At 40.5% G+C, this 25,589-nt stretch overlaps 1 protein-coding gene across 2 annotated transcripts in view; it reads right to left on the bottom strand.

Annotated features, from left to right (window-relative positions):
- The window catches only part of TMPRSS7 (transmembrane serine protease 7), a gene marked incomplete at both ends in the record, with an annotated part of 44,735 nt that extends 19,722 nt beyond the window's left edge, over positions 1-25,013 (bottom strand). Inside the window, 10 exons of one of the 2 annotated variants that reach the window (XM_080695685.1) lie at positions 944-1,050; positions 8,355-8,467; positions 9,549-9,679; positions 11,178-11,406; positions 12,000-12,038; positions 13,276-13,469; positions 14,462-14,529; positions 17,748-17,878; positions 22,422-22,629; positions 24,966-25,013. In XM_080695685.1, coding sequence (XP_080551811.1) covers positions 944-1,050; positions 8,355-8,467; positions 9,549-9,679; positions 11,178-11,406; positions 12,000-12,038; positions 13,276-13,469; positions 14,462-14,529; positions 17,748-17,878; positions 22,422-22,629; positions 24,966-25,013 — 1,268 coding nt within the window. Of the gene's footprint in view, positions 1-943; positions 1,051-8,354; positions 8,468-9,548; positions 9,680-11,177; positions 11,407-11,999; positions 12,039-13,275; positions 13,470-14,461; positions 14,530-17,747; positions 17,879-22,421; positions 22,630-24,965 lie in introns of those variants that run through there. The other variant, XM_080695686.1, reaches the window with a different exon arrangement.
- Between the last annotated feature and the right edge of the window lie 576 nt (positions 25,014-25,589).

Genomic DNA, 25,589 nt, shown 5'->3' with positions numbered 1-25,589 from the left:
AGTGAATTGAGAAGCTGTTGTGTTGTCAAGACAGAATATCATGTATTTTTGAATACTGTTTCTTCTGAGTTTCTACTGAATGCCTATTATAGTTTAAGAAGCAAATAGACAACAATAATAGCTAAGGAACAAATTAAGAGTGCAAGTAGTAGATCACATGCTTAGTGTGCACGGGGCCTGGGTTCTCACCCCAGCACCAGGGGGTTAAAGAAAAAGAGTAAAAGTGAAGACTTCCAGGTTGGTTCAGGAAGCCCAAGCACCTACGTCTCTGAGGTACTTTCTGATTAGCCGCCACCCATTTCCCAGCCTCAACATGCAGCCAGGTCAGTCAGGCCTCTCCTATTACACAGAGCTGCCTAATGATCTCTAATTTTTATTTTTTGGGTTTTTTGTTTTGTTTTGTTTTTTTGTGTGTGGGTTTGGGGATGGAACCCAGGGACATATGACCTCCAAGCTACACCCCCTGCCCTATTTTTTATTCTTTATTTTGAAACAGGATCTCACTAAGTTGCAGAGGGCCTCACTAAGTAGCTGAGGCTGTCTGCGAACCACGATCCTCTGGTCTCAACCTCCAGAATGCTGGGATTATAAGCATGCGCCACCACGCTCAGCTTGATCTCTAATTTTTATACCACCAGAACCCTTATCTGTTATTTTCCCCAATGGCTCTAGGACTTGAAAATTTTAACTGCCAAATATTTTTGCAAAAGGTAGAATATACACATCAATAGCCCAGCAGCAAGAGAGGTGAGGCAGGAGTCCTGTTAAGACCCGTTTTACGCCGAAGCTAAGGTTGCCCGGCCTCAGAAGCAAAGTGGCCTTGTGCAATCACGTTGGTTCCTCTCTCCCTTGGGTTCCTTCTCTGTGAACACACACCCCCTGGAGAGGAGGAGCCCGAGGCCCTGCCCCTTGCTCAGATTCCTCCGGTGTGGAACTCACTCACATGTACTCGTTGATTTCCCACCACCCGTGCTCACAGCTCTTCATGCTCTTCTTGGTGATGGAATAGTTGTGGAATTTCAGTGCTATGCCAAGTGTTGACAGCGGAGTCTGGAAAACAAGCATCATGTCAGGAGATTGCTCTGGTCAAAGGACATGCTCCGGGCCCATGTTCCTTGCTCCCTTTGAGCTTACACGCCAAGCTTGTTTTTTTAGGGTGTTTTAATGGAGTGGACCAGGATAAGGAGAATAGGGTGGACGGCCTCGGGTTCTCAGGGAGTGGCCACGGGGCCCAGGCCAAGCTGCGTGAGGCAGAACACAGCAGCATGTCTGGGTTTCAGATTCTCCCATTAGGTGAGCTCTATTTTAAAGCAATCACCAGTTAATGAGCATGAGTAATTTCATCTCTTGATGAAAATATGGCATGGTTTATTTAAGCATCACTCAGGTTCTTTGCAAATAGGAGAAATGAATCAGCATCCTCTTCATATTAAACCTGGATATTACTTAAGGTTGTTACTGAATTCTCATCTCAGCAAAGGTTAAAGGAGCAAGAACTATCTGTGTATGTGAGCAAACACACACACACACACACACACACACACACACACACACACACACACACAGAGTAACTACCCTTTATATTACAGAGTGAGAAATATAACATATGCTATGTCTGATATGCCAAAGTTTTATATCTTACTTTTACTTTGACCCAGGAATTATATAAGATGGGGTTTTTAGATTATCAGAGAGTTGAATTTGGACTCACCTGTTCTCACAGTTTCTAATTCCATCATAATTGGATAAAAGATTATGTGTCTGTTGAGTTTAATTTTTTAATTATCAGGGATTTTATTGTGACAAAATGTTTAGGGATCCCTTTAAAACAGAAATATTTTCTGCTTATGTGTGCTCAGCTGTCTGGATTAATATCCTTCCTGGACTTATTTATGGTCCCCCTCCATCTCTGGCATGAACCAATCAAGAGAAGGTAATTAGAAAATCCTCTTTAAGCATAGCCCACTTATCTATGACTTTCCCATAATTTTGGCTTTCTGGTATTAATATTATGTCATCTGCTGCATACGTTCCTGACACTCTTAGATCTTGCAGGCCATCCTTTTTATCATGATAACTGCCTTTCTTCTCTTATTTCAACCCAGGCATGTTGCTGCCCTGGTCTTCCTGTCACCAGGCACTACAGTTGTGAACACTGATTTCTTTTTGCCCTTACTCTCCTGTACAGTCTTGCCCATCCTTTTTGTTCAGCTTTGTTGAGTCACCTTTTAGTTTATTTTGTCTTTTGAAAATAACATAAAGTTTAAGGTAATACTTTGTAATTCAGTTCTACTGTCTTTTTCTTAGATAAATTTCACCCATTGATTTTTATCATTCTGAAAGCAGTTTGGTTTTAGTTATATCATTATTGTGTGTGTGTGTGTGTGTGTGTGTGTGTGTGTGTCTAACACACTCAAGTAAATATAGATAGCCACTCTTTACCACCTACCTTTGGGAGGGAATGAATTGAGACTTTATGTTTCTCATTTAAGCATCGCAAGGATCTTGTTAGGCAAGTAGTATCGCGCGCGCGCGCGCGTGTGTGTGTGTGTGTGTGTGTGTGTGTGTAACTGGGATCGATCCCAGGGACATTGTACTTCTGAGATACACCCCAGGCCTTTTTACTTTTTATTTTGAAACGTGATCTCACTAAGTTGCCGAGGGAATCACCAAATTGCTGAGGCTAGTTTCCACCCTGTGACCCTCCGATCGCAACCTCTCAACTATTGGGATTACAAGAGTGCACCATCTCACCTGACTGGATTTGCATTATCTAGCCATATTAGCTAAATATAAAAAAAAAACTTTCCCAAGGTTTGGAAAAAGCAAATCATATATTAAAACCAGCCCTGCATTTCTCTGGGGCTCACTCTTTTCACAGTGTATCATATTCTTGGAAACCCATATGGGGGACTCAAGAGGAGCAAGATTATTTCATGTTCACTAAATGTGCAAGGTTCAAGAGATTACATTCGTCTTTTCTCAGCCTTGTCATCTAATTTTTCACACACAAAAGGTGCAAAGTGAGATATAATCAGTATCTTAACTAACTAATGTAAATTATATTGCATAAGAACATCTTCCAATATAATCATCTACCAAGTAGCTTGCTTAAGGCATTTTTGCTATGTTTCAATGTCTTAAAATAAAATAGATTTACATGTACCTATCCCTACAACCCAGAGATTCTCCATAGGTCAAGGAAATGAGTCCCCTAGATCTTCCACTGACATAGAAGCACACACAATTCTTCATTTGTACCCACTGGCCAAGGTGGAAGACTGATATTAACCTGCTTGACAAATGGAGTTGATGGGGTACAGTTTCACAGCTATTCTGACAAATGAACAAAAAATCAGTACACTATTTTCTTATATGTTCTGTGTTCTCAGTTTCTATTCTCCATCCCTTTTCTTTGCAATGGGAATTTTAACCATGTAATGGGAGGAATTCTTCTGATCGGGACCTATGTTATTTAATTGTTTTCCTTTTTTTAATTTTTTTGCAGGTCTGGAGATGGAACCCAGAGGCATTTGACCTCCAAGCTACATCCCCTGCCCAATTTTTTATTCTTTATTTTGAAACAGGGTCTCACTGAATTGCAGAGGGCCTCACTAAGTAGCTGAGGCTGTCCACAAACCATGATCCTCAGTCTCAGCCTCCCAAATGTGGGAATTACAATTGTGCACCACCATGCCTGGCTGTTATTTAATTGTTTTTCTAGTCAGCAATGACAACAGCACCTAGACATACTTTATCCTTCAGTCACCCTTAACTTGCCAGTGATTGTGTCTACACAACCCAGGAACCTGCCTTGAAAATTCCCAGGAGCCCTGGAATTTTCTGTGGCAAAATGCCTGCATATTTTATCCACAGAAGCAGAGAAATAAGGGCTCCCTTCTGATCGATACCATCCATTTCCTACACTATATAAGGAGGTGACTTACATGGCCTGCAGGAATCCCTACAAATGCTTGGTGGACCTAGATTGAATGACACTAGGCTAATAACATCTGTGATAAAGCAAGTCAATGCCCTGCTCCCTCTGTTCTTTTTCTATGATTTTGTAACAAAATTTATTCGCAAGCAAAAAGAAGCAAGGGAAGTAGAGGTAGCTATTCAATTCTTGTTAAGACCCACAGAGAAGCTGGGCATGGTGGCATATGACTATAATCCCAGCACTTGAGCGCCTGAGACAGGAAGATCGCAGACCAGCCTCAGTAGCTTATCAAGACTCTCAGCAAACTAGTGAGACACTGTTTAAAACAAATCAGGAAAATCATAAAGGATTGGGGTGTAACTCAGAGGTAAAATACCTCTGGGTTCAGTCCCCAGTACAAAAAAAGCACAGGGAAATCCAGAAAAGATGTGAGAGCTGAATACTTGTGAAGGGCCAGGGTTCTTATGAGTCCTACCTAGTTCACTCTCTTTTTATGAGTTGTCCCCATCTCTCATTATTATACAGAATGGTAAGCACATCTCTCCTACATCAGAGGTGGGGGGTGGTATTTTGTTTTGGGGGAGTAATAGGTTTTTAACACAGGGACATTCTATGCTTAGCTACATCACAGCCTTATTTTACTTTTTATTTTGAAATAACATCTCCCTAAGTTGCCAGGCATCTTGCTAAGTTGCTGAGGCTGGCCCCGAACCTGTGATCCTCCTGTCTCAGCCTCCCGATAACGAGGACTATAGGCATGAACTAACACACCCAGCCAGAGGTGTTTCAAAGAGCAAATAAAAACATGCACACTGAAAACACTAACACTAACACACACACACACACACACACACACACACACATATATGGAGAGAGAATATGCTAAACTTGATAGTGTTTGGGTTTTTACTTATCTGTTCTTTCATAGCCTATAAACTGAGAATAAGGACTTGGTTTGTCTTGCTACAGGTATACAGGGTGTGATATGGGCACACATTCATTTGTTGTGTGGGTAAGAGAACTTGCAAAAAGAATCAGACGGTCTTTAAGCTGGAGCCAGGGTTGAACCTGTTCAGATAAGACCTTAAAATTTAGCTGAATTGGGCACCGTGGCCCAGGCCTGCAATCCCAAAACCTGGAAGGCTGAGACAGAACTGGAGGTTTGAATCCATCTTCAGAAAGTTTGCAAGGCTATTTGAAATTTAGTGAGACCCTGTTTCCAAATAAAAGAAAAAAATAAAATAAAATAGGGCTGAAGGTATAGCTCAGAGATAAAATGCCCCTGGGTTCAATTCCCAGCAAACACACACACACACACACACACACACACACACACACACACACACACACACATTATTTCTCCTCCTCCTCCTTCTTTCTCTCTCTTTAACTCTTTCTCTCTCTCCCTCTCTCCCTCCCTCCTTCCTCCCTCTCTCCCTCTCTCTCCTAAAAGTGAGTTTGTAGAGAAAGTTGACTTTCCTCTGGAAGTTTGAAAATAGGAGTAAACACTAAAAGGGATTGAAGAGAACAGAAATCAACTCTTGTATAAAAATGTTTTAGCCGTGCGTGATGGTGCACACTTGTAATCCCAGCATTCTAGAGGCTGAGACGAGAATTGTGGTTCACGGACAACCTCAGCTACTTAGTGAGGCCCTCTGCAACTCAGTGAGACCCTGTCTCAAAATAAAGAATAAAAAATGGGACTGGAGTGTAGCTAGGAGGTAGAATGCCCCTGGATTCCAACTCCAGTACTGAAAAAAAAAAAAAAAAGTTGTATCATGACTTGTGCCAGCAGTTTTGTTACTTGAGGAATCTAGCGGTTTTTAATCAATTTTCAGCTAATTTGCGGGTGAAAAATGAAAAACCATATATTCCACTGATTTCTATTGGCAAAGATCTGTTTTTCACACTGATAGATGCCATTCAAGGCCTCTGAGAGAGGAACAGCTTTATTTAACCAACACAGAGGACATGCCTCGCCCTCTGGGAAATGGTGTCGGCCACCAAGGTGGTCCTTTGCTTTGTTTCCCCTCTCCCCCTCCTCCTTCCAGTCTCCCCTAATGGCCTGCGCTCTCCCTTACAAAACTTTCTCTTCAGCATTTCCAGTCCTCAACACCTAGTAAAACAGAAGTGACCCAGTATGCTTATTTACACAATAAACAATTACAGCAACAACGTTCAAGAATTTTCATTTCAGATCTCCTGGTTATCAAAGACTCAACATTTATTTTACATTAAAGGACTTCCATACATTCAACGGAGCCTTTGAGGATATTATCTTGCTTGATCTGGAGTGATTGAAGAGACAGAGATTTGGTATCTGTCCCTCTTCCTCCCCCTACTCTTTCTTTCTTTCTTTCTTTCTTTCTTTCTTTCTTTCTTTCTTTCTTTCTTTCTTTCTTTTTCTTTCTTTCTTTTTTGGTGGTACCGGAGTTCCTGGAAGCCCGTCTACCTCTGGGCTACACTCCCAGACCTATTTTATTTTTTATTTGGAAACAGGGTCTCCTAAACCAACGCAGTTGGCTTCAAACCTGCGCGATCCTCCTGTCTCCGCCTCCCAAGCGCGAGGATTACAGGCGTGCGCCACCACACCCGGCAACTACCCTTCTTTTCATCTCCTCTTCCTGAACCTCAGACTCCCAGTCTTCCGAGGCCTTTGAGCCTTGAGAAAATGGTTGTGAGCAAGGCTCCAGCATCATTATCTTTGAACTATTTGGGGAATGTTTATGATATTGATAACAAATGACATAAAGAGGTATGTCATCAGGACATTGACATCAACTATAGATTTGGGTGGAGTCATAAAATAATTTAACTGGTAAGACTATGCCCAAATATCCATGTGTGCATCCAGCGCCCTCCTGCCCCAGGTCCTTGCCGCAGCAGCTTCCTGTACTACAACACTCTTATCCTGATTATCTAAAAATGCAGTTCCCTCATCTCCCTCAGGATTCTTGGCAAATGACTCTCTCTTACCATCCTATTTCAGATAACAAACCCCTAACTCACTTCCTTTCAGATGTTCAACTTTTTGCACAATCTACAGAGCCCATTCCTTGCCTTTTCTCCCTAGCATTGTAAGTATGCAACAGAGTAGTACACAGTTTATCCTCAGCATCAGCGAGGGTGGCCCAGGACTGACTCCCACAGACGTGCAAATCTGTGATGCTCAGGCTCCTCACATGAACTGCTGTAGTGTCTGTATACACCCTATTTCTACTCTCCCTTATTTTAAATCACTTATAATGCCTAATAAAATACAAAGAGTTTGTAAATACTTGTTATACTGCATAGTTTAGCGAGCAATAAAAGGAACAAAATATCTGTACATGCTCAGTAAATATGCAGATTTTATCTGCTGTTAGTTGAATCCACAAATCTCACAGATACAGTCTCACGGTATTACACGTGTGATTTGTTTGTTCGTCATCTGTCTCCCCCTACTGGAAGGTGAGCGCCATCACAGGTTCTTGAGGGATTTTGTTTTTGTTTTTGTCCAAATTCGTAGTCCTCAGAGTCTAGAATAGTGCCAGAGTACCTGGCTCATAATAGCCATGCAATAACATATCAACAAATGCAAACCACTGTACTTTACACTTACATCTATGCTACACGATAAGGACTGTATTTGTCTACGCCGAGTGAACAAAGGGGACACTTTGCCTGTCTTCATAAGATACTATAGCAGGAGAAAGAAAAATAGTTTTCTTAAGACTTGGAGATGCTTTTGCTAAAAAAAAAAAAAAAAAAAAAAGCCTTGTCTAAAGCCAGGCGTGGTGGCGCACGCTTGTAATCCCAGCATTCGGGAGGCTGAGACCAGAGGATCGGGTTCGAGGACAGCCTCAGCTACTTAGTGAGGCCCTCTGCAACTTAGTGAGACCCTGTTTCAAAATAAAAAATAAAAATAGGGCACGGGGTGTGGCTCGGAGGTCAAATGCCCCTGGGTTCAATCTCCAAACCCACACACACAAAAAAAAGAAAACAAAAGCCTTGTCTAGCACCAGAAGATACATATTTCTCACTCTTATTTGCTTATATAACTGCAATATATATTGCCTAATCCAATTTTTATTTTTATTAATTCCCCCTATAACAAAGTAATTAATAATTGATATATGAGCTCTACCATAATAAGGTAATTATTTCATTCTGCAAAAAGGGCTTTGCATTTTTAATACAAATAAAATAAACTGGAAAAATAAGCCATATCTGCTAAGAGCAGTTAATTTGTCAGTACAGGGTTGAAATTATGGGAAAATTACATTTTTCTAGATAATATATTTTGGTAAGGTTAAGTTTCATAAAGTTAAATATTATTTTGTAGTTTAAAAATAAAGATAATGACATTTTAAAATAAAATTCTACTAAAATAGGATAACAATATTTTTCTAAAATAGTGGCAAATGTAGGCTACCTGAAATTTCCAGGTACACTTGCATTTTGGAGGATAGTAGCTGGGGTAATATGGACTTAAAATCTTTCCTTCAAAGCCAGTGACTTCTTTGACCAACATTGTGTTTTCACATTCTGAAAAAGATAGGCACACTCAATGACTTGCCATGAGAGATTATTTTACATTCATTTACCTAATCACAAATGTACATTTTTTATTAATAGGCTGGTATATTTGATCCCAAATTCTCTGTTTGTTATCAAGTCTTGGCTATAGATCTTTAGGATGCTTCCTTTCTTTGTTTCTTTTCTTCTTTTTTTCTTTCTCTCTTTTTTTGTGTGGTACTAGAGATTGAATCCAGAGGCATTCTACCTGCAAGCTACATCCCCATCCCTATTTTTATTATTATTTTTAAACAGTGTCTAGCTAGATTGGTGAGAGCTTCACTACTTGCTGAGGCTGTCCTCAAAATTGCAATCCTCCTATTTTAGCCTCCCAAGTACTGGGATTATATGCGTGCACCACCACACCTGATTTGCTATTAATTTTTTATAAACTTAATTTTCAAATTGGAGATACCAGCAGCAGCTGAACAACAGCCACTCCTCCAAAGCCAGGGTTTCATTCCATAGACCCCCCACCTCCAGAGCTCTCTATAATAATTCCAAACCCTTTTCTTTCTTTTCTTTCTTACTTTTTTTTTTTTTTTCCGGGTCTGGGGATAGAACCCAGAGGCATTTGACCTCCGAGCTACACCCCCTGCCCAATTTTTTATTCTTAATTTTGAAACAGGGTCTCACTGATTTGCAGAGGGCCTCACTAAGTAGCTGAGGCTGTCCACGAACCGTGATCCTCCGGTCCCGGCCTCCCAAATGCTGGGATTACAAGCGTGCGCCACCACGCCCGGCTTTCAAACCCTTTTCTTAGCTCTTCCAGCCCTACGAGAGGCAGTTGCTTCTACCTGCATTACACCTGTGATACCTTTCAGTTTGCTTCTGATCTTTCTGTTTTATGAGATACTTAATTAAAATCTTTATACTAAGTTAACAGTTCTTTACCAAATCACTCTGTTCTCTCTCTTCTGTCTAGGCCACCAGTGAGAGTCTCTGACTAATGCAACTAGTATTTCTGTCCAGCCTCAAGAAAGATCAAACTATAGTATTGTAACAAGTATCTTCAGAGTGACTTTTTTTTTTTTAACTGGAGAAGACTCACTTTGTTCTGGAATGACCTCAAAATATGCCCGGATTCCTGATAGCCTCTGTATATAAGGAGACTTAAGTGTCACCAACATGAGATTGTTTGTAGAAACAAATGACATTAGCGTTCTTGTGGGTTCACAAATTCTGAAATCAGATTGCAAAAACAAATGCATGGATAATAGGTGATTTGAGAAATGGGCTTTCATCCAGCATTCATTTCACACATTTCTAGAATCATTCATTCAATTCTTAGGAATCCGTCTCTGCCAGCCACGTCTTCAACAATTAGTGGCCATGGGGCACCACAGTTGGAATAGAGATGGAAAAAAGACACAGAAGTGTTTGTCCAGTAACTACTACTACCAAGAATTCTACTGGGGGACCATTTGTGGACCCTCCGTAAGAGCAAATGAGGCACAAAGGCGAAATATGATATGACTTAGGTCATTACACCAAGGAAAACTGGACCCAAAACTCACTCAGCTCTGTCAACTAACTGGATGAAAGATACTAAATATCAAACAACTAAATCAAGTTCCACTTTCCCTTCTGTAAATTGGTAGTAATAATAACAGAATATTCCTCATACCATTGTGGAGAAAATTAAAGGAGAAAACCAAGAATATTTGGAAGGATGAAAAATAACCAACCATGATCCTCGAATGGAAGTCAGAGACCAACTTACTTTTTACTGCATATCCTTATACGATGTTTGATTTATAATGTGCACACTCATCACAGAAATATTAACACATGCATATACATACGAGGCATTGTAACATATAAAAACATTGTCAAGCATGATTAGACAACGCGTACCTTTTAACATATTGACTAACAAATAATTTCTTAATAAAGTCTGACTATCATCATTAGGTTATCAAATATTAAGCACCTATAAACATTTCCACTTTGAAGTAAATTTTAGGTCATGGATAAGTATATGTGTGTATACTTATATATGAGTGAAAGAAAATATAATAGCAATTTATTCTTGGTAAAGTAATTGATATATTTTTTCTCAGATTGCCCTTATTTTCTACAATGAATATGTAATAAGAAAAAAGGTAGCTGTTTTACTGACTATGTAATCATTATAGAATATTTATTCCTATACTCTACCTAAATAATAGGCTTATCGTTGCAATAAAAGTAAAATCAGACAAGTTATCTGTTATGTTGCAGATATATTGCCTGAAGCTCTTGCTTTACCCATTTTGAGAGCACTGTGTGCTACAAGTGAACAACAGACTGAGTCTGATAGACTCTGGCAAGAATACCAAAGTATCAAGGATATGAAACAGAGTCAGGTTAGACTTTGACTTCATAAGTGTACCCAAAGAAATTCTTCATAAAAATCCAAGAGGGCCGGGCGTGGTGGCGCACGCTTGTAATCCCCGTGCTTGGGAGGCAGAGACAGGAGGATCGCGCTGGTTCGAAGCCAGCCGCGCTGGCTTAAGAGACCCTGTTTCCAAATAAAAATATAAAATAGGTCTGGGAGTGTAGCCCAGAGGTAGAAGGGCTTCCAGGAACCCCAGTACCACAAAAAAAAAAAAAAAAAAAAATCCAAGAGGAACTCAGATAAACAAACAGAGGTGGTGGCACTTTCTTCCACCTGCAAACAAAAGCGCCCGTGTGTTACCTGTACAAGATGGTGCTCCGAATGGGCAACAGGGAGTCATAAATGGTCAGGGAGTCAGTGACGCAATTGTCAGCTTCAATTTGGATGGACTCAATGGAGAGACGAATCAGGTGGCCCACGATGGCCACCAGCTTGAAGTGACACATCAGCCTCCCCGAGGTGGCGGAAATCTCCAGAGGGTAGCGGAGGGACAAGTGATCTGCATAGAAGTACTGAGAGCAGCCTTTGTCTGTGGAGACAGTACTTTCCTTCTTTCTTTCATTCTTTTGTTTGTTTGTTTTGTTTTTTAGAAATGACTTTTCTAGAAATCTTTATAGAAGAGTAAAGAACAAAAGAGGTCATATGGAGGACATCTGCTGCCTTTGCCAGCAGAGTCCATTCTCTTCCCCTTTAGTAACTAGAAGAGAATGTAGGTGGTCTATGTTTTGCTTTAGGAAATGGCCCCTACTCTGCCTGCATAGTTTTATTGGGGTTAAACTCACTATTAGCTCCTGGATCACCAAACATGGTGGCCATTTTTGCTACTACAATGGAAGATCATGCTGGATAATGAAGCCTTAACCGAGGAAAGCTGACATGCAGAGTCCTGATGACATTTTATTTTAGAAACCAGACCCAACCATGCCTAAAGCCAACATACTCCCATGTTTATCCTGATTACATAAGCTACCTAAGTTTCTCTTTTACTTAAGCCAGTTTGAATATATTTCTGTCACTTGCAAACAAAAAAAAATTGCTAACCAAACACCATCATTAGAAAAAGGAAATTATGGCCAAAAAAATAATCACAGGGGTAAGGAGAAACCACATGAAATAATTTACCCAATCCTATGGTTGAAGAATAATCTGACCGAAGTCCAGCTGCATTGAAAAAGAACATAGAAAAGAGACTATTAGTACCAGAATGCCATTTTGTTAGAATCTCGCTTAGTAAAAATTATTTTTAGTTCTTCTTTAAACCATTCAGACACATCTGGGGTTGTGCATTAAAATAATCCTATGAGAATTGAGAAGATCGCTTAGGTATTTAGAGATCGAACAGGGCGACCATAAATTGATAGTTGTTGAAGCTAAGGATATATGAGAGTTCATTACTTCCTTTACTTCTGTATTTTTAGATTATCCATAGACATAAGTTTTAAACATTTTTTTAAAAGTAAGAAAGTCATCAAACAAATAATCAATCTTATAACTGAAATAGTAAATGTGGTGTGGAATTTTCCACTAGAGAGTTTTTATTCATTCACTTAATATATATTTCATTCATTCACTTAATATAAACTTATCAGCTACTTATCACATAATATATAAATATATATACATCATATGCAATATGTATATATAACATACATATAATTTATTTATTTATTTATTTATTTAGGTGGTACTAGGGGTAGAACCCAGGGGCTTTTCTACCTCCAGGCTATACTCCCAGACCTATTTTATAATTTATTTAGAAACAGGGTCTCACTAAGTTGCTGAGAGCCTCACTAAGTAGCTGAGGCTGGCTTCGAACCTGTGCAATCCTGTCTCAGCCTCCCAAGCGCGGGGATTACAAGCGTGCGCCACCACACCTGGCCTAACATACATATTATTTAAAGAGAAACCTGTAAAATTGGGGGTTATACAATGATGAAACCTTTTATATCAAAACAAATAAAATTTAGTTTGGTAGGGCTATAGAGTAGGTGGTTTGTGAGCATTTGGGCATTCATATGATATATACTACATTATATACTTGCAGTTTAGTCTGGACAGGGAAGAGATAAGGTAAACCTCAAGAAAAGTCCTTCCTTTTCTAAGACTTTATTTTTTAGGGACTTGGTTTGAAGATGCATAAGCCAAATAAATGTTGGGAGGGATATACTTTTAAAAATCTGATGTTGTATATGTTTTGCTTCTGGTTCTATCATTTACTGACCGTCCTACATACATTATTTAGCAGTTTCCTTAACCAACATACTCCAATATCTTCAGCTGATCCTACACTGCTGGGATTGTGGAAGAGAATACTTCATTACAGTACTGACTACAATAACATTACATATGAGGAGTACAGAAGAAAACAAGGCTTAAAGAAGAATTACCCAACAATCACCATTTAATACCACAGAGTCCATGTCCACAGCCAGACCCTGCAAGCTGCCCACAGAGGTTCGGTTTATAATGCTTGTCTGGATGGAGTCCTTCAAGATGGCTGCCACGCAGTCCTCACAGAAGATGTGGCCCTTGGCGTGTGGCATGACAAACACAATCCAGAAGTGGACAAGGAGGCCACCTTTGTTGTTACTGCTACAGTAAAAAAAAATATAGAAGTGTTCAGGTATACCTCTTAGGAAGTAGACTTTTAGAAAGGCAGAGACGAGCAAGAACTGAGCTCAAGGACAGTGAGCAGGTCCTTCAACTAACTTACTTCCCTTCTTTAGGTCGTCGTTGGATCCTACCGTGGGGATTGGAAAAGGAAAGTATCACATTGTATGTACTCTGACTACTGTGTTAAATTCAAATCTAGGACCCTTACTGTGTAGCTGTATCTCCATGGACAATATACTACTCCTATGGGTATCAATCAGTATTCACTTCTGTCAAAAAGAGCAGCTTTTATAATGTTTGATGCCTGGCTGTGTCCAGGCACTGTGTGTACTAAAATCTGCTTTATCCTATTTAATCTTGTGAAAAAAGTCCTAGTAATATTATTATTCCAGTTTTACAGATGAGAAAATTAAAGCCAAATAAAACTCAGAAAGAAAAAAAACAAAGAAAGAAAGAAAGAAAGAAAGAAAGAAAGAAAGAAAGAAAGAAAGAAAGAAAGGAAGGGAGGGAGGAAAGCACATAGCTAATAAGTAGCGGATCCTGGAATCAAGTCCAGTTTGATTTTCAGGTCCTGGAGTCTGAGCACCCAACTCCACAAAAATTTCTTATTTTATAAAAGAAACATAAGATAGTGTTCTGACATAAATAATCCAGGAGGCAGAATGTTAAGAAAAATAAGCAAATTGCTTTACTCTGAGACTTCTTGGTGACCTTTATACGCTTAAGTTGAATTACAAACCTTTACAGACTTATTGGGAATTGGGAGAGATGGGATATTGGCACACAGTTTTTTCTAAAAATTATTTCACCATGAAATTCTTCATTTTATTCAGAAGATATTAGTGGCCAGTTCTTAACTGAACATATTTTGAGAAGTAGTTAAGAAGATGGTAAAATCTCAGCCCTTTCATAGCCTAGAAGGGAATTTATAGAAACAGAGGTGGAAATCTCCACACAGGGGCATCTGTTACCTGACGTCTGCAACGACAGAGTGCTTATAAAACTTGGAGAAGGCCGACGTTGTATAAACAAGGTTTACCTGGGGGAAAAAAATTAAAGTTTCTTAATTTTTTCAAACTTGGCTTCCTGTCATGGTAACTTGTATATCTCTGGGCCACACTCTTGACACTCTTGATTTTCTAGCAAGGAGAAAATTAATCCTCATACTGAAGGTCTTAACTCTAAACCCAGACATTGTTTTTTGAAATAAAATAAATTCATTCTATGCACAGCACACCTGTAATCCCCATACTTGGGCTGAGACAGGAAAATTGCAAGTTAGAGGCTAGCACACGTAACTTAGCTAGATTCTGTTTCAAAATAAAAAAAAATTTAAAAGGGCAGTGGGTATATCTCAGTGGTAGATCACTCCTATTTTTAATATCCGGTACCACAAAACTAATAATAGTAAAATAAAGTGGATTCTTTTTTTTCTACAGCAATCCTGTTGGTTACTTTCATTCTGTTGTCAGTTACTCTTATTCATTTATTGTTGTTTTAAAACACCAATGTAGGCTACATTCTGTGTTCTGTCCACTCCAATGGTTAATTTTCTCCACAGTTAACAAACCAAACTCATTTAAACACTTTTCATAGATTTGAAGCAAACTTTTTTTTTTTTTTTTTTTTTAGTATTTGGTTATTATTTTTAAAGACACATTCCTGTTTGGGCCACTAGGGGGCGAGTAAGACCTACAACAAGGTCTACGGTTGACCTAGTTTCAGAAAGTGTCCAGCTCTTTTGCTTTGTTTTTGTGTATGGTACTAGGGATCCAAGTCAGGAGTGTTCTCTCTCCAAGCTACATCTCCAGTCCTTTTATTATTATTATTATTATTATTATTATTATTATTATTAATTATTATTATTATCACCATCATTATTATTATCATTATCAGTTTTGAAAATAGATCTTGTTAAGTTGCTGCAGGTCTTGCTATATTGCTGACGTTGGTCTCCACCCTGTGTTTCTCATGTCTCAGCTTTTCGAGTACTGGGATTACAGGTGTGTACCACCACACCCAGCTGCAGCCAGCCCTTTCAGGGCTCCCTAGTTGGATCTCACAGGAGCGCTCTCGCAGTCAGTTTGCCTTCTTTGGTCTCATTTAGCATTCCTGAAACTAAACTCATTCTCTTCTCCCAAGTCTTCTCCTCCTATGTTCCCTTTTCTAGATAATAGCAAAATTACCTACTTAATCTCTCATGATAAAAAAGAAACTTCAATTAAAATTATATGTTATGCCAGGCGTGGTGGCGCATGCTTGTAATCCCCGCGCTTGGGAGGCTGAGACAGGAGGATTGCGCAGGTTCGAAGCCAGCCTCAGCTACTTAGTGAGGCTCTCAGAAACTTAGTGAGACCCTGTTTCCAAATAAAATATAAAATAGGTCTGGGAGTATAGCCAAGAGATAGAAAGCCCCTGGGTTCCACCCCCAGTACCACCAAAAAAGAAAAAATTATATGTTACAATGGAAAAAGTATAAGCTCTGGAATTTAAACTCACCATGCAACACATATCACCTGAATCTGCTGAGCTTCTGTTGATTTTTTTTTCACCCATAAAGTAGCAATCAAAATGCCTACCCCTTGGGATAATTTCAGGACCAATTGGTGTATGTACATTAGAAGTAAAGGATTTAGTAATGTACCCAGCATCCAGAAGGCGGTCAGTAAATAAAAGTTACTCTGATTGCTTGCCATCTCTCTCACAACCTTTCTTTTTCGACACTCCAGGTAACCAGGCCAGTGTTGAGCATCCCTCTCTAATACTGTGCAAATACAAGTTGACAGAAACTTCCTAGCTGGCATTATGTGCCAAGAGCCATGAATAGATATTTTCCTATTTCAACAAACAAGTAATTCCACTCTTAAAGAGGTCACACAAGGACATAATCAAAGCTACACACAATATTTGGCAGGCTTATTATTGAATTTCTATAGAAGCAAAAGTGAAAACAGCTTAAATATCCAACAAAAAAGTGTTTGTTAGTTTTGAGCAATTAGAATTATGTTTTAAGATAATATTTACTGGAATGGCAACATGCGATGTAATGTTTAGAAAAAATTCAGATGGCCGGGCGTGGTGGCGCACGCTTGTAATCCCCGCGCTTGGGAGGCAGAGACAGGAGGTTCGTGTAGGTTCGAAGCCAGCCGCGCGCGCTGGCTTAGGAGGCCCTGTTTCCAAATAAAATTTTTTAAAATGTAAAAATAGGTCTGGGAGTGTAGCCCGGAGGTAGAGGGGCTTCCAGGAACCTCAGTACCACAAAAAAAAAGAAAGAAAAGAAAAATTCAAATGATAAAAATGAACCTCTTTTAATATTGCATCATACCCTAAATGAACATAATCTGGAATAAAAAGGGGCTTTATCTTTAGTGATGACATTAAAGCTTTTTGTTTTTGTTTTTGTTTTGTGGTACTAGGGAATTAAACGAAGGAGTACTCTACTTCTGAGCTGTACCCGCAACCTTATTAATTTTATTTTGAAATCGGGTCTTGCTAGGTTGATGGGATTCTCACCATTTGCTGAGACTGTCCTTGAACCTGCAATCCTCTTGTCTCAGTCTCCCAAGTACTGGGATTATAGGCATGTGCCACCACACCTGACTGACATTATAGCTTTTTGATCATCTTTTCTATACTTCTCTGAATTCTACTCATTTTTACAATAGATATCTATTCTGTAATGAAAAGTTTTCTTTTTAGGTAAAGGGATTGCCCATACATCAAGGTTTGCATAAACGTATAGATCACAATATTAATCATTTTATGCTGGCATCTTCCGAAATGTAAGGCATTTAAAAAATCACCTGATCCAATTTCTGTGTTTTGCAGATGAAGAAAACAGATGTTGAGAAAGCCATTTCTTTTTCCACTAAGTAAGGGCAAAAGCAGTTGTTTCATAGCAAAGATAAGCTAAATCCAATCTGCCCTCTATTTTCTTAAACCTGGCTCACCAGCCGGGTGTGGTGTTGCACACTTATGATCCCAGTACTTGAGAGGCTGAGACAGGAGGATCACGGGTTCACAGCCAGAGTCAGCTACTTAGTGAAGCCCTCTGCAACCTAGTGAGACCCTGTTTCAAAATAAAGAATTAAAAATAGGGCTAGAGGTGTAACTTAGAGGTAGAATGCCAGAATGCCACTAGGTTTGATCACCAGTACCTAAGAGAAAAACCTAGCTCACCAGTGACACTTGCAACCCCTCCCCCACCACAGCCCCCATAACTCCACCCTGGCCCCTCCCCCTCTGCCATCACCTCACCACTTGCTGGACGGTCCCTGCCACCGAAAGAAATTCCCTGGACTCCTTCTGTCGGTACTCAGGAAGAAACTCAATGTTGGTAATACGAAACATCCCAACAAAATAAAAAGCATCTTTGCTTTCTGTCTTACCTGTAAAAGAAAGAAGGTAATTAGGAGGCTTCCCATCTGTGTGGCAGCAACGTGGATGCACGTACAAGGCTTCTAAAGTGATTTTATTTTAGGCAGCTATGTATTTGATTGGCTCACAGCCCATGATGCTCTGAATGCACTTGACACCCCTTCCATCAGCAGTGCGTCAACATATCTCTTGGAATACTCTCCTTTATGTCTGCTTCTGGTAAGTACTTAAAAGCAAAAAGGTAACATTTAAGCCTGGCTCAGTGGTGCATGTGCCAGTACTGGGAATGACCTAGGAAGATTTGAGAAAGCTTTGATTATTAATATATTTGAAAAGAAAATAATTGGTATATTTGAAAAGAAAATAATTGGTATATTTCAAAATAGTTGTGTTAAAATGGAGACAGACTTGGATAAAGAAAGGACTTGGTTTCTGCCTAAAAACAGGCAGCTATTCCAATGTAAATCAACCTAGCTCAAAGTAATTAACAAGTCAATAGAGGAGAGCTAGGGCTTCCTCTTTCTAAAGACAGATCTACAAGATGAGCTAGGGAGGATGGGGCAGGGTTTGACCTTGCCCTTCATGAAAGGAGACACCTCACCACACCTTGCTAGGGAAGGTACCTTGCAGGGACGTTCACTACATCAGAGTCACGCAAACAAGATGGAGGTCATGGGTATAAAAAGTACGGTCCACATGTAAGCCCTTTGGTGTACTCATTCGAGTCATCCCCTCCATGACATCTTGGCATGGGGCTGTATTTCTATTTTCTGTATTTCTATCTTTCTAATAAACTCCTTTAAATCTTCAGCAATGGTCCAAGCGATGAATACTTATTCTTAGCTTAGGACAAGAATCCACAGTTTTTCTGTTTGTCTGTGTGGTGGTGGGGGGTTACTTCTCCCCACACACACACACACCACGCACATTTCACCCCCGCAACAGTGCATGCCTGTAATCTTGGCATTTTGGAGACTGAGACAAGATCACAGGTGTGAGGCCAGAGCACAGTAACTTAGCAAGACCCTTACATGGACTAAAATAGGGCTGGGGATACAGCTCAGAGGTAGAACTGTCCCTGGGTTCAGTCCTCAGTACTACACACACACACACACACACACACACACACACACACACCGTAAAAGGGTAAAAGCCATATGTCTTGGACTTTAATGTAGACTCTTTACAGAGTTATAAACAACATATACAACTTTTGTGGGTGGGTCCCCAGTTTGGGGAATGTAAGAGAGTGAAAGGCATTTGACATTGTTATAGTTAGATGTAGAATGTCCCCCAGAGAGCTCATGTGCTAATATTCAGGTCAATCTAGTTAAAGTCAGGAGAGGTGTAATCTCATCAGTGGATGGAAGCCTAGGGCGGTGGTGAGGCTGAAGAAGGTGAGTCCCTCCGGTGTGGCTGTAGGGACTGTGCTGTGTCTCTGCCTGCCCTCACTGGCTTGCTCTCTTTTGCTTCCTGCCTGTGTGATGTGAGGAGCCCAGTCCACCTCCTCTCCCTCTCTCTGCTTGTTGCCAACATGGCCTTCACTCCAGCTCCACACCCTGGCCTCACATAGACTAAACTCCGAGATCTCCAAAAAACTGTGAGCCAATAAATCTTCCTTGCTCTAAGTCGTGTGGTCAGGTTGACTGGGATCTGGCCATGAGAACGTTAAATAAGACACACCATCAAGCTCTGCGGTACAGTTCACATGGCAGAAAATAAGGGGAAATACTGCAGAACACTGATCCCCAGACTTTGCTCCTCCCCCTACCTGGCCTATGTAATCTAATATTCTATGTGCTGGGCCATCTTCAGCTCTGTCCAATGCATGGAGAATTCAGACTTCTCAGGGCCCCCCACCAGTGTGGCATCTAGCCCAGTGTGTCGGGTCACTCCTGCTCAGATCCTCAACCCGAGGAAGACTCAGGATGGCATTAGTTTAGAAACCATGCAGGTGAGAGGAACGGGCAGGGCTGTTGCCTGTGTTGCCTTTGGGTGCCTGAGAAAGAGACAATGGCTGGGGTGATGGCAGTGCTCTCTCTCTCTCTCTCTCTCTCTCTCTCTCTCTCTCTCTCTCTCTCTCTCCTCTTTGTTTCCAAAGTTCTTCTCCTCTTGGGTGCCTTCAGGCTCTGTGGCCATGATGCACTGTCCTGTGCTGAGAGAGAGACAGTCAGTACTGCGTCAGTGCTGCTGGCAGCTCCTCGGCTCCGGTTGCCAGCTCTCTAGGGAGTGCACAGTTACATTCCATAGATAGATAGATGACGACAGATAGATGGATGATAAATGATAGATAGATGATAGATGATAGGTAGATAGATAGATAGATAGATAGATAGATAGATATCACCTATAATATTCTTGGCAATGGTCTGTTCTCAGGCAACCTTCAGAAGCTCAGAGATGCATTTTTTCCTTTCAAGAAGCTATGTATCTCTGAGCTTCTTAAAGGTTGCCTGAGTACCTACCAATGCCAAGAAAATTAGAAGCTATCAATCTGTACATAAGTGACCTAAACTGCTCAAGAGAATATCCATTATTTTTTTGCCTATAAATTTTGCCTTCCAGTCAGATTTTAAAATTCTCAAGAGTACATCTAGGAAATCTGTTTCTCAATTCACAACACTTCCAACACCTGAATGTGTGGGGTGATTTGTTTTGTTTTTGGTTTTTTTTTGTTTCCACACCAAGCAGTTCTCTAGTTCTCTAAAGATACCAACAGCACATCTAAGGATTCCTTTTAATTCTGGCACTAGTCACCCAAATTTAGTGTCAGATCCTGCAGGTTCCAGGCTCATTCTCATGAGAATGTCCTCACTTCAGATGCCAATCACAAGACGTGGGTCTCCAGGCCACCACGCTGCTTCTACATATTAAGGTGTCCCATAACTCCCTCAGGTGTGATAGTTTGCTATAATGGTTCACAGAACTCAGGGGAAAACATTATTACTATCATTGTATTATTATTTTAAAAAGTTATAAGCCGGGCATGGTGGCGCACGCTTGTAATCCCAGCATTCGGGAGGCTGAGACCAGAGGATCGCTGTTCGTGGACAGCCTCAGCTATCGAGTGAGGCCCTCTGCAACTCAGTGAGACCAGGTTTCAAAATAAAGGAAAAAAAAGTTATAAAGATTGCAAATGGGTGGCCAGGTGGAGCAGTACACGGGTTGAGGTGCAGAAGTGCCCACTTGCAGTTACTTCCATCTCTGCAGAGTTGGGGAACACCACCCTCCCAGCAAGTGGATATGTTCACCAACCCCAAAGCTCCCTGAATCCTGTCTTTAGGGTTCTTATGGAGGTTCCATTGTGTGGCCTTCACTAATTATTGGTCATTGGTGACAATTCAATCTCAGGCCTTCCCCCTGCCCCAAAGTGGGTGTGGTGTGGGAGAGGACAATAAAAGCTCTATCCCTCTAATCATCATGTTGGTTCCTCTGTCTCTCCAGGGGCTTTCAGTCACCACTCATCTCAGCAACATTCAAAAGATACTTTTAGAAGCTCTGTTAGGAACTGGGGACTAAGGTCAAATATAACAACAAAAGATGCTCCTTGACTAAGGATGTAGCTCAGTGGTAAAGCACCTGTCTACTGTACGCATGGACGTTGTGTTCCAGCCCCAGCACCACACAAAAAGATCTAGAGCTGGACATGGTGGTACACACCTGTAATCCTAGTACTCGAAAAGCTGAGACAGGAAAATCCTAGCCTCAGCCACTTAGTGAGACCCTCAGCTACTTAGTGAAATCCTGTTTTAAAATAAAAGGTAGGGGTGTAACTCAAAGGTAGAACATTCCTGGGTTCCATTCTCTAGTACCACAATACATATATACATACATACATACATACTGACATACATACATAATGCTTTTATTTTGCTTAACACTCAGGAATTTACAAGAGTATTAGGAGCTCTGTACCAGAAACCAAGGCAGAGACCAAATATATATATTTTGTATTATATCACAGCACTTATATTTCATATCAAATATATTAAACATGCATAGATTGGAAACTCCAACACAAGTCAACAAATGCTATGGTTTCTGAGTTGCATGAGTTAAGTGCTTCATAAGAACCAGCTTAGTCATCACATCTGTCCAAAAGGATCAGTCAGATCGACCAAAACATAACAGCAGGGGAGAAAAAGATGCTTATACAAAATGGAGCTCAGGGAGGTGGAAATTTAAGGTTGCCTAGAAACAGGCAGTGGGTGGAAGGAGGAAATGAAACTGCTTGGCATTCTATTCATTTTTTAAAGCCATAGATGCATCACATTTCTGAACTAGTGGAAATCTCCTGAGCATATCCCTCAGCCTTCCCCGCCCTATGCCCCATCTTTCCTCCTTTATCCTGCCCATGAGAAGAAAGCAGAGGCTGAAAAAGAAGTGGATAAGATAATCCTGGGTTCTTTCTCCTTAAAATCTCTATATTACTTCTGAAAATAGGATGTCTGTTTGGGAAAGAACAATTTCATCAGAAACCTCCAGGGGCAGGTTAGGCCGCCCAGCTGGTGCAGGATTCGCCTTGACAGTTAAGAAATACAGACTTTCACTTACTGATGTAGAGCCACAGAAGTGTCCAGGCGATGACTGCCAGGATGAATAAAAATACTGTGAAGAGAATGATTTTATTTTGGATATTCCAAAAGGGAGCTCTCTTCTTGGATTGCTTGTTGGGTCTTGCTTTGCCAACTGGTCTTCTTGGTGGTCTTCTCGCCGGCAGCTTCCCTGGGGCACTGACCACCTGAACTGAGATATTGGAGATCTTAAAAAAAAAAAAGAAAGGATAGTTATCAATTAGATGTAATCCAGAGCCTAAGGGAGAGCTCTAGGTGCTATAAGACCTAACTGTAGCTGTCAAATTACTCATGAAAGAGCAAATAAATGAATTTGCATTGAGTTACATAATGAGAATCAGAAGAACTAGAGTCAGGCATGGTAGTGCATGCTCATAATCCCAGTGATGACAAGTTCAAGGCCAGCCTGGGCAACTTAGGTAAAATTAAAAATAAAAAGGGCTGGGAAGGTAATTCAATGGTAGAACATCCCAGTGTTAGATCCCCAATACAGAAAAAAAAAAAAAAACCCAGAAAAACTAGACATCATACAACACTCCCAGGTGCTCCCCCCCAGATCTCCTACTCTGTTGAGTGGACATTTTGGAGCACAGGCCTAGATTTCATGGGGAAAAACAGACAAAGGACCTAAAGGTCAGAGGTGAAGGTAAAGATTAGCATGGGTAGATTCATACGTTTTCACAGCTCTCTATATGTCTTTTAAATGTTTGCATTATATTGCTTTTCTCTCACAACCAATTATTACTGGACTGAATATTGAAAAATAAGCATATAAGTGAGTTTCAATTGACCAAATTATGTTATGTGCGTCTACAAATATGTAATGACACATCTTACAACTAAGACCTTACTATTAGGTATAGTCATATTGCACCAATGTGTGTGTGTGTGTGTGTGTGTGTGTGTGTGTTATCAGGGATTGAACCCAGAGGCACTCTACTTCTGAGCTATACACCAACCCCATATTTATAATATATATTATATAATATACTGTTATTTATTATATATTTATAATATATATATATATATATTTGTCTTGAAATAGGGTCTCACTAGGTTACTGCAGCTGATCTTGAACCTGCAATCCTCCAGTTTCAGCTCCCCAAATACTGGGATTACAGGCATGCACCACCATGGCTGGCTTCATGTACCAATTTAAAAAAGAATACATCTCACTACTTGGGAGGCTGAGATAAGAGGATCATAGGTTCAAGGCCAGCGGCACACAGTAACTTAGCAAGACGTGTTTCAAAATAAAATAAGGTTGGAGGTGTAGCTCCAAGGTAGAATGTACCTGGGTTGTATCCCCAGGACCACAAAAATTAAAAAAAGAAAAGAATATAAGTGAGTTCCTCATGTAAATAGACTTCCTACCTCTGTCTTCATGACTGGGCAGTTGAGAGGGAAAGTTAAGGTGATGTGAAGATTAGTGTAGGGATATAGGACAGGACTTTTACCATACCGGCCACCGAATAGGTTGGTGACTCGGTTTCTCAATTATAAATGGAAGAATCACTTTAAAATAAAGCAAGGAGTAGGATAAAATACATGTTAGAAAAAATCATTAGTTTAGGAGCACTGATGTGCAAAGTACTCCATGCAAGAGGGAAAAAATACATTATTTAACTGTGCCCTCTCCTCCTCTTTTATTTTCTCTTTTGCCTTCCGTCATTTGATGCTGTGAATTCCTCAATAATGTATGCAAGAGTTTAGCTTCTTTGACAAAGAGATTTATACATGGCAGGGTAACTAAACTCCAGTGGTGAAATAACTTTTAACCACACATTCTCTTAAAGACAATCTAGAAGACCGATCCAGAAGGAGGCATCCTTTCTGCAATGCCCTGAGGAGTTCTCCTTCTCTCTCACTTTTTCTCACTCCTCCCTTCAAAATGCATGGCTTCCATTCTTTAATCCCATCAATTAGTGGGATAATATGGGCCAAGCACACTCTGAATTATTCATGGCTCCCTCATTCTTTCTGTCAAACACCCTTGTCAGCCCTGGGAGTGAAATGTCACTGGTATCCCTCCTGGTGAAGCTGAACCAGACCAGACTTCATGTCCTGGGTTATCCCGCAGCACTGAGGGTGCTGCTTGTAGAGAGAAAAACATTCCACCGCAGGGCGAGTTGACTATGGCATCAAAGCTACTTTCAATGAGGCAAAAGAAAGAGACACAAAGAAATGCCAACGTACTAGGACTGACAAGGTCAAAGATGGATCCTCAAAATGCAAGAACACATTATAGGCAGGCTCAGCTAGCACTGATTAAATTTTAAAGTGGAACTTGTATAAAGATCAGTACAATTTCCCTGGAGTTTTGGAAAAACAGCTGCTAATCAATTGCCAAGTACTGTACTTTGAAATGAGCTCACATTGGTAAAATCCATTAAGAGCCATAAAGGGATAACATATTGTCTTTTTGTCCCCTTAATCTTTATAAAGTCCCCAATCCCATTTCACTAGCAAGGGCGACAACAAATGGCATTCAAGTACGAGAGAAGGCTTCCCACGTGGTACTTACTTTCAGCTCTGCTGGTTTGGATGAAGCCAAACTGTTTTCTTTGTCCATTTTTAGGTGTTCTGTACGTGATCATCTAGGGGTGTCTGCAAGCCTGTGTCACCCCCTTACATGTTCACCTGAGGAGAACGGAGAGAACAGTCATGCATTCGAGCCAGCTTTCAGAGGAATGGAATCAACTTACCTTCACCGGGTCCAGTTGCCACATTGCAAATGTTAAAGGGACCTAGCCCTCAGCCCTTCACCCCAAACTAAAGGTTTCCTAGTGTAACTCAAATATGAGTGAGGACTCTCAGGCTCCAACATCAAGGCAACGTTTCCTTACAAGAAGCCCAGTCTGATAAGCCAAAAATATTGACAAGCCATTAAAATTGTTGTCCATGTCTTTTTAAAAAATATGAAGAGGTCTTATTTATTTTTATTTTTGGTACTGAGGATTGCATGTAAGGGCATTCTACCTATGAGCTACAATCCCAGCCTTTTTTTTTTTTTTTTTTTTTGCGAGTCTGGGGATGGAACCCAGAGGCATCTGACCTCCGAGCTACACACCCTGCCCAATTTTTTTATTCTTTTTTTTTATTCTTTATTTTGAAACAGGGTCTCACTGAGTTGCGGAGGGCCTCGCTA

The sequence above is a fragment of the Muscardinus avellanarius genome, assembly GCF_963383645.1.
Source record: "Muscardinus avellanarius genome assembly, chromosome: 5".
NCBI lineage: Eukaryota > Metazoa > Chordata > Mammalia > Rodentia > Gliridae > Muscardinus > Muscardinus avellanarius.
The sequence above is the reverse complement of the archived record's forward strand: the minus strand, read 5'-3'. Positions and strand labels throughout refer to the sequence as shown.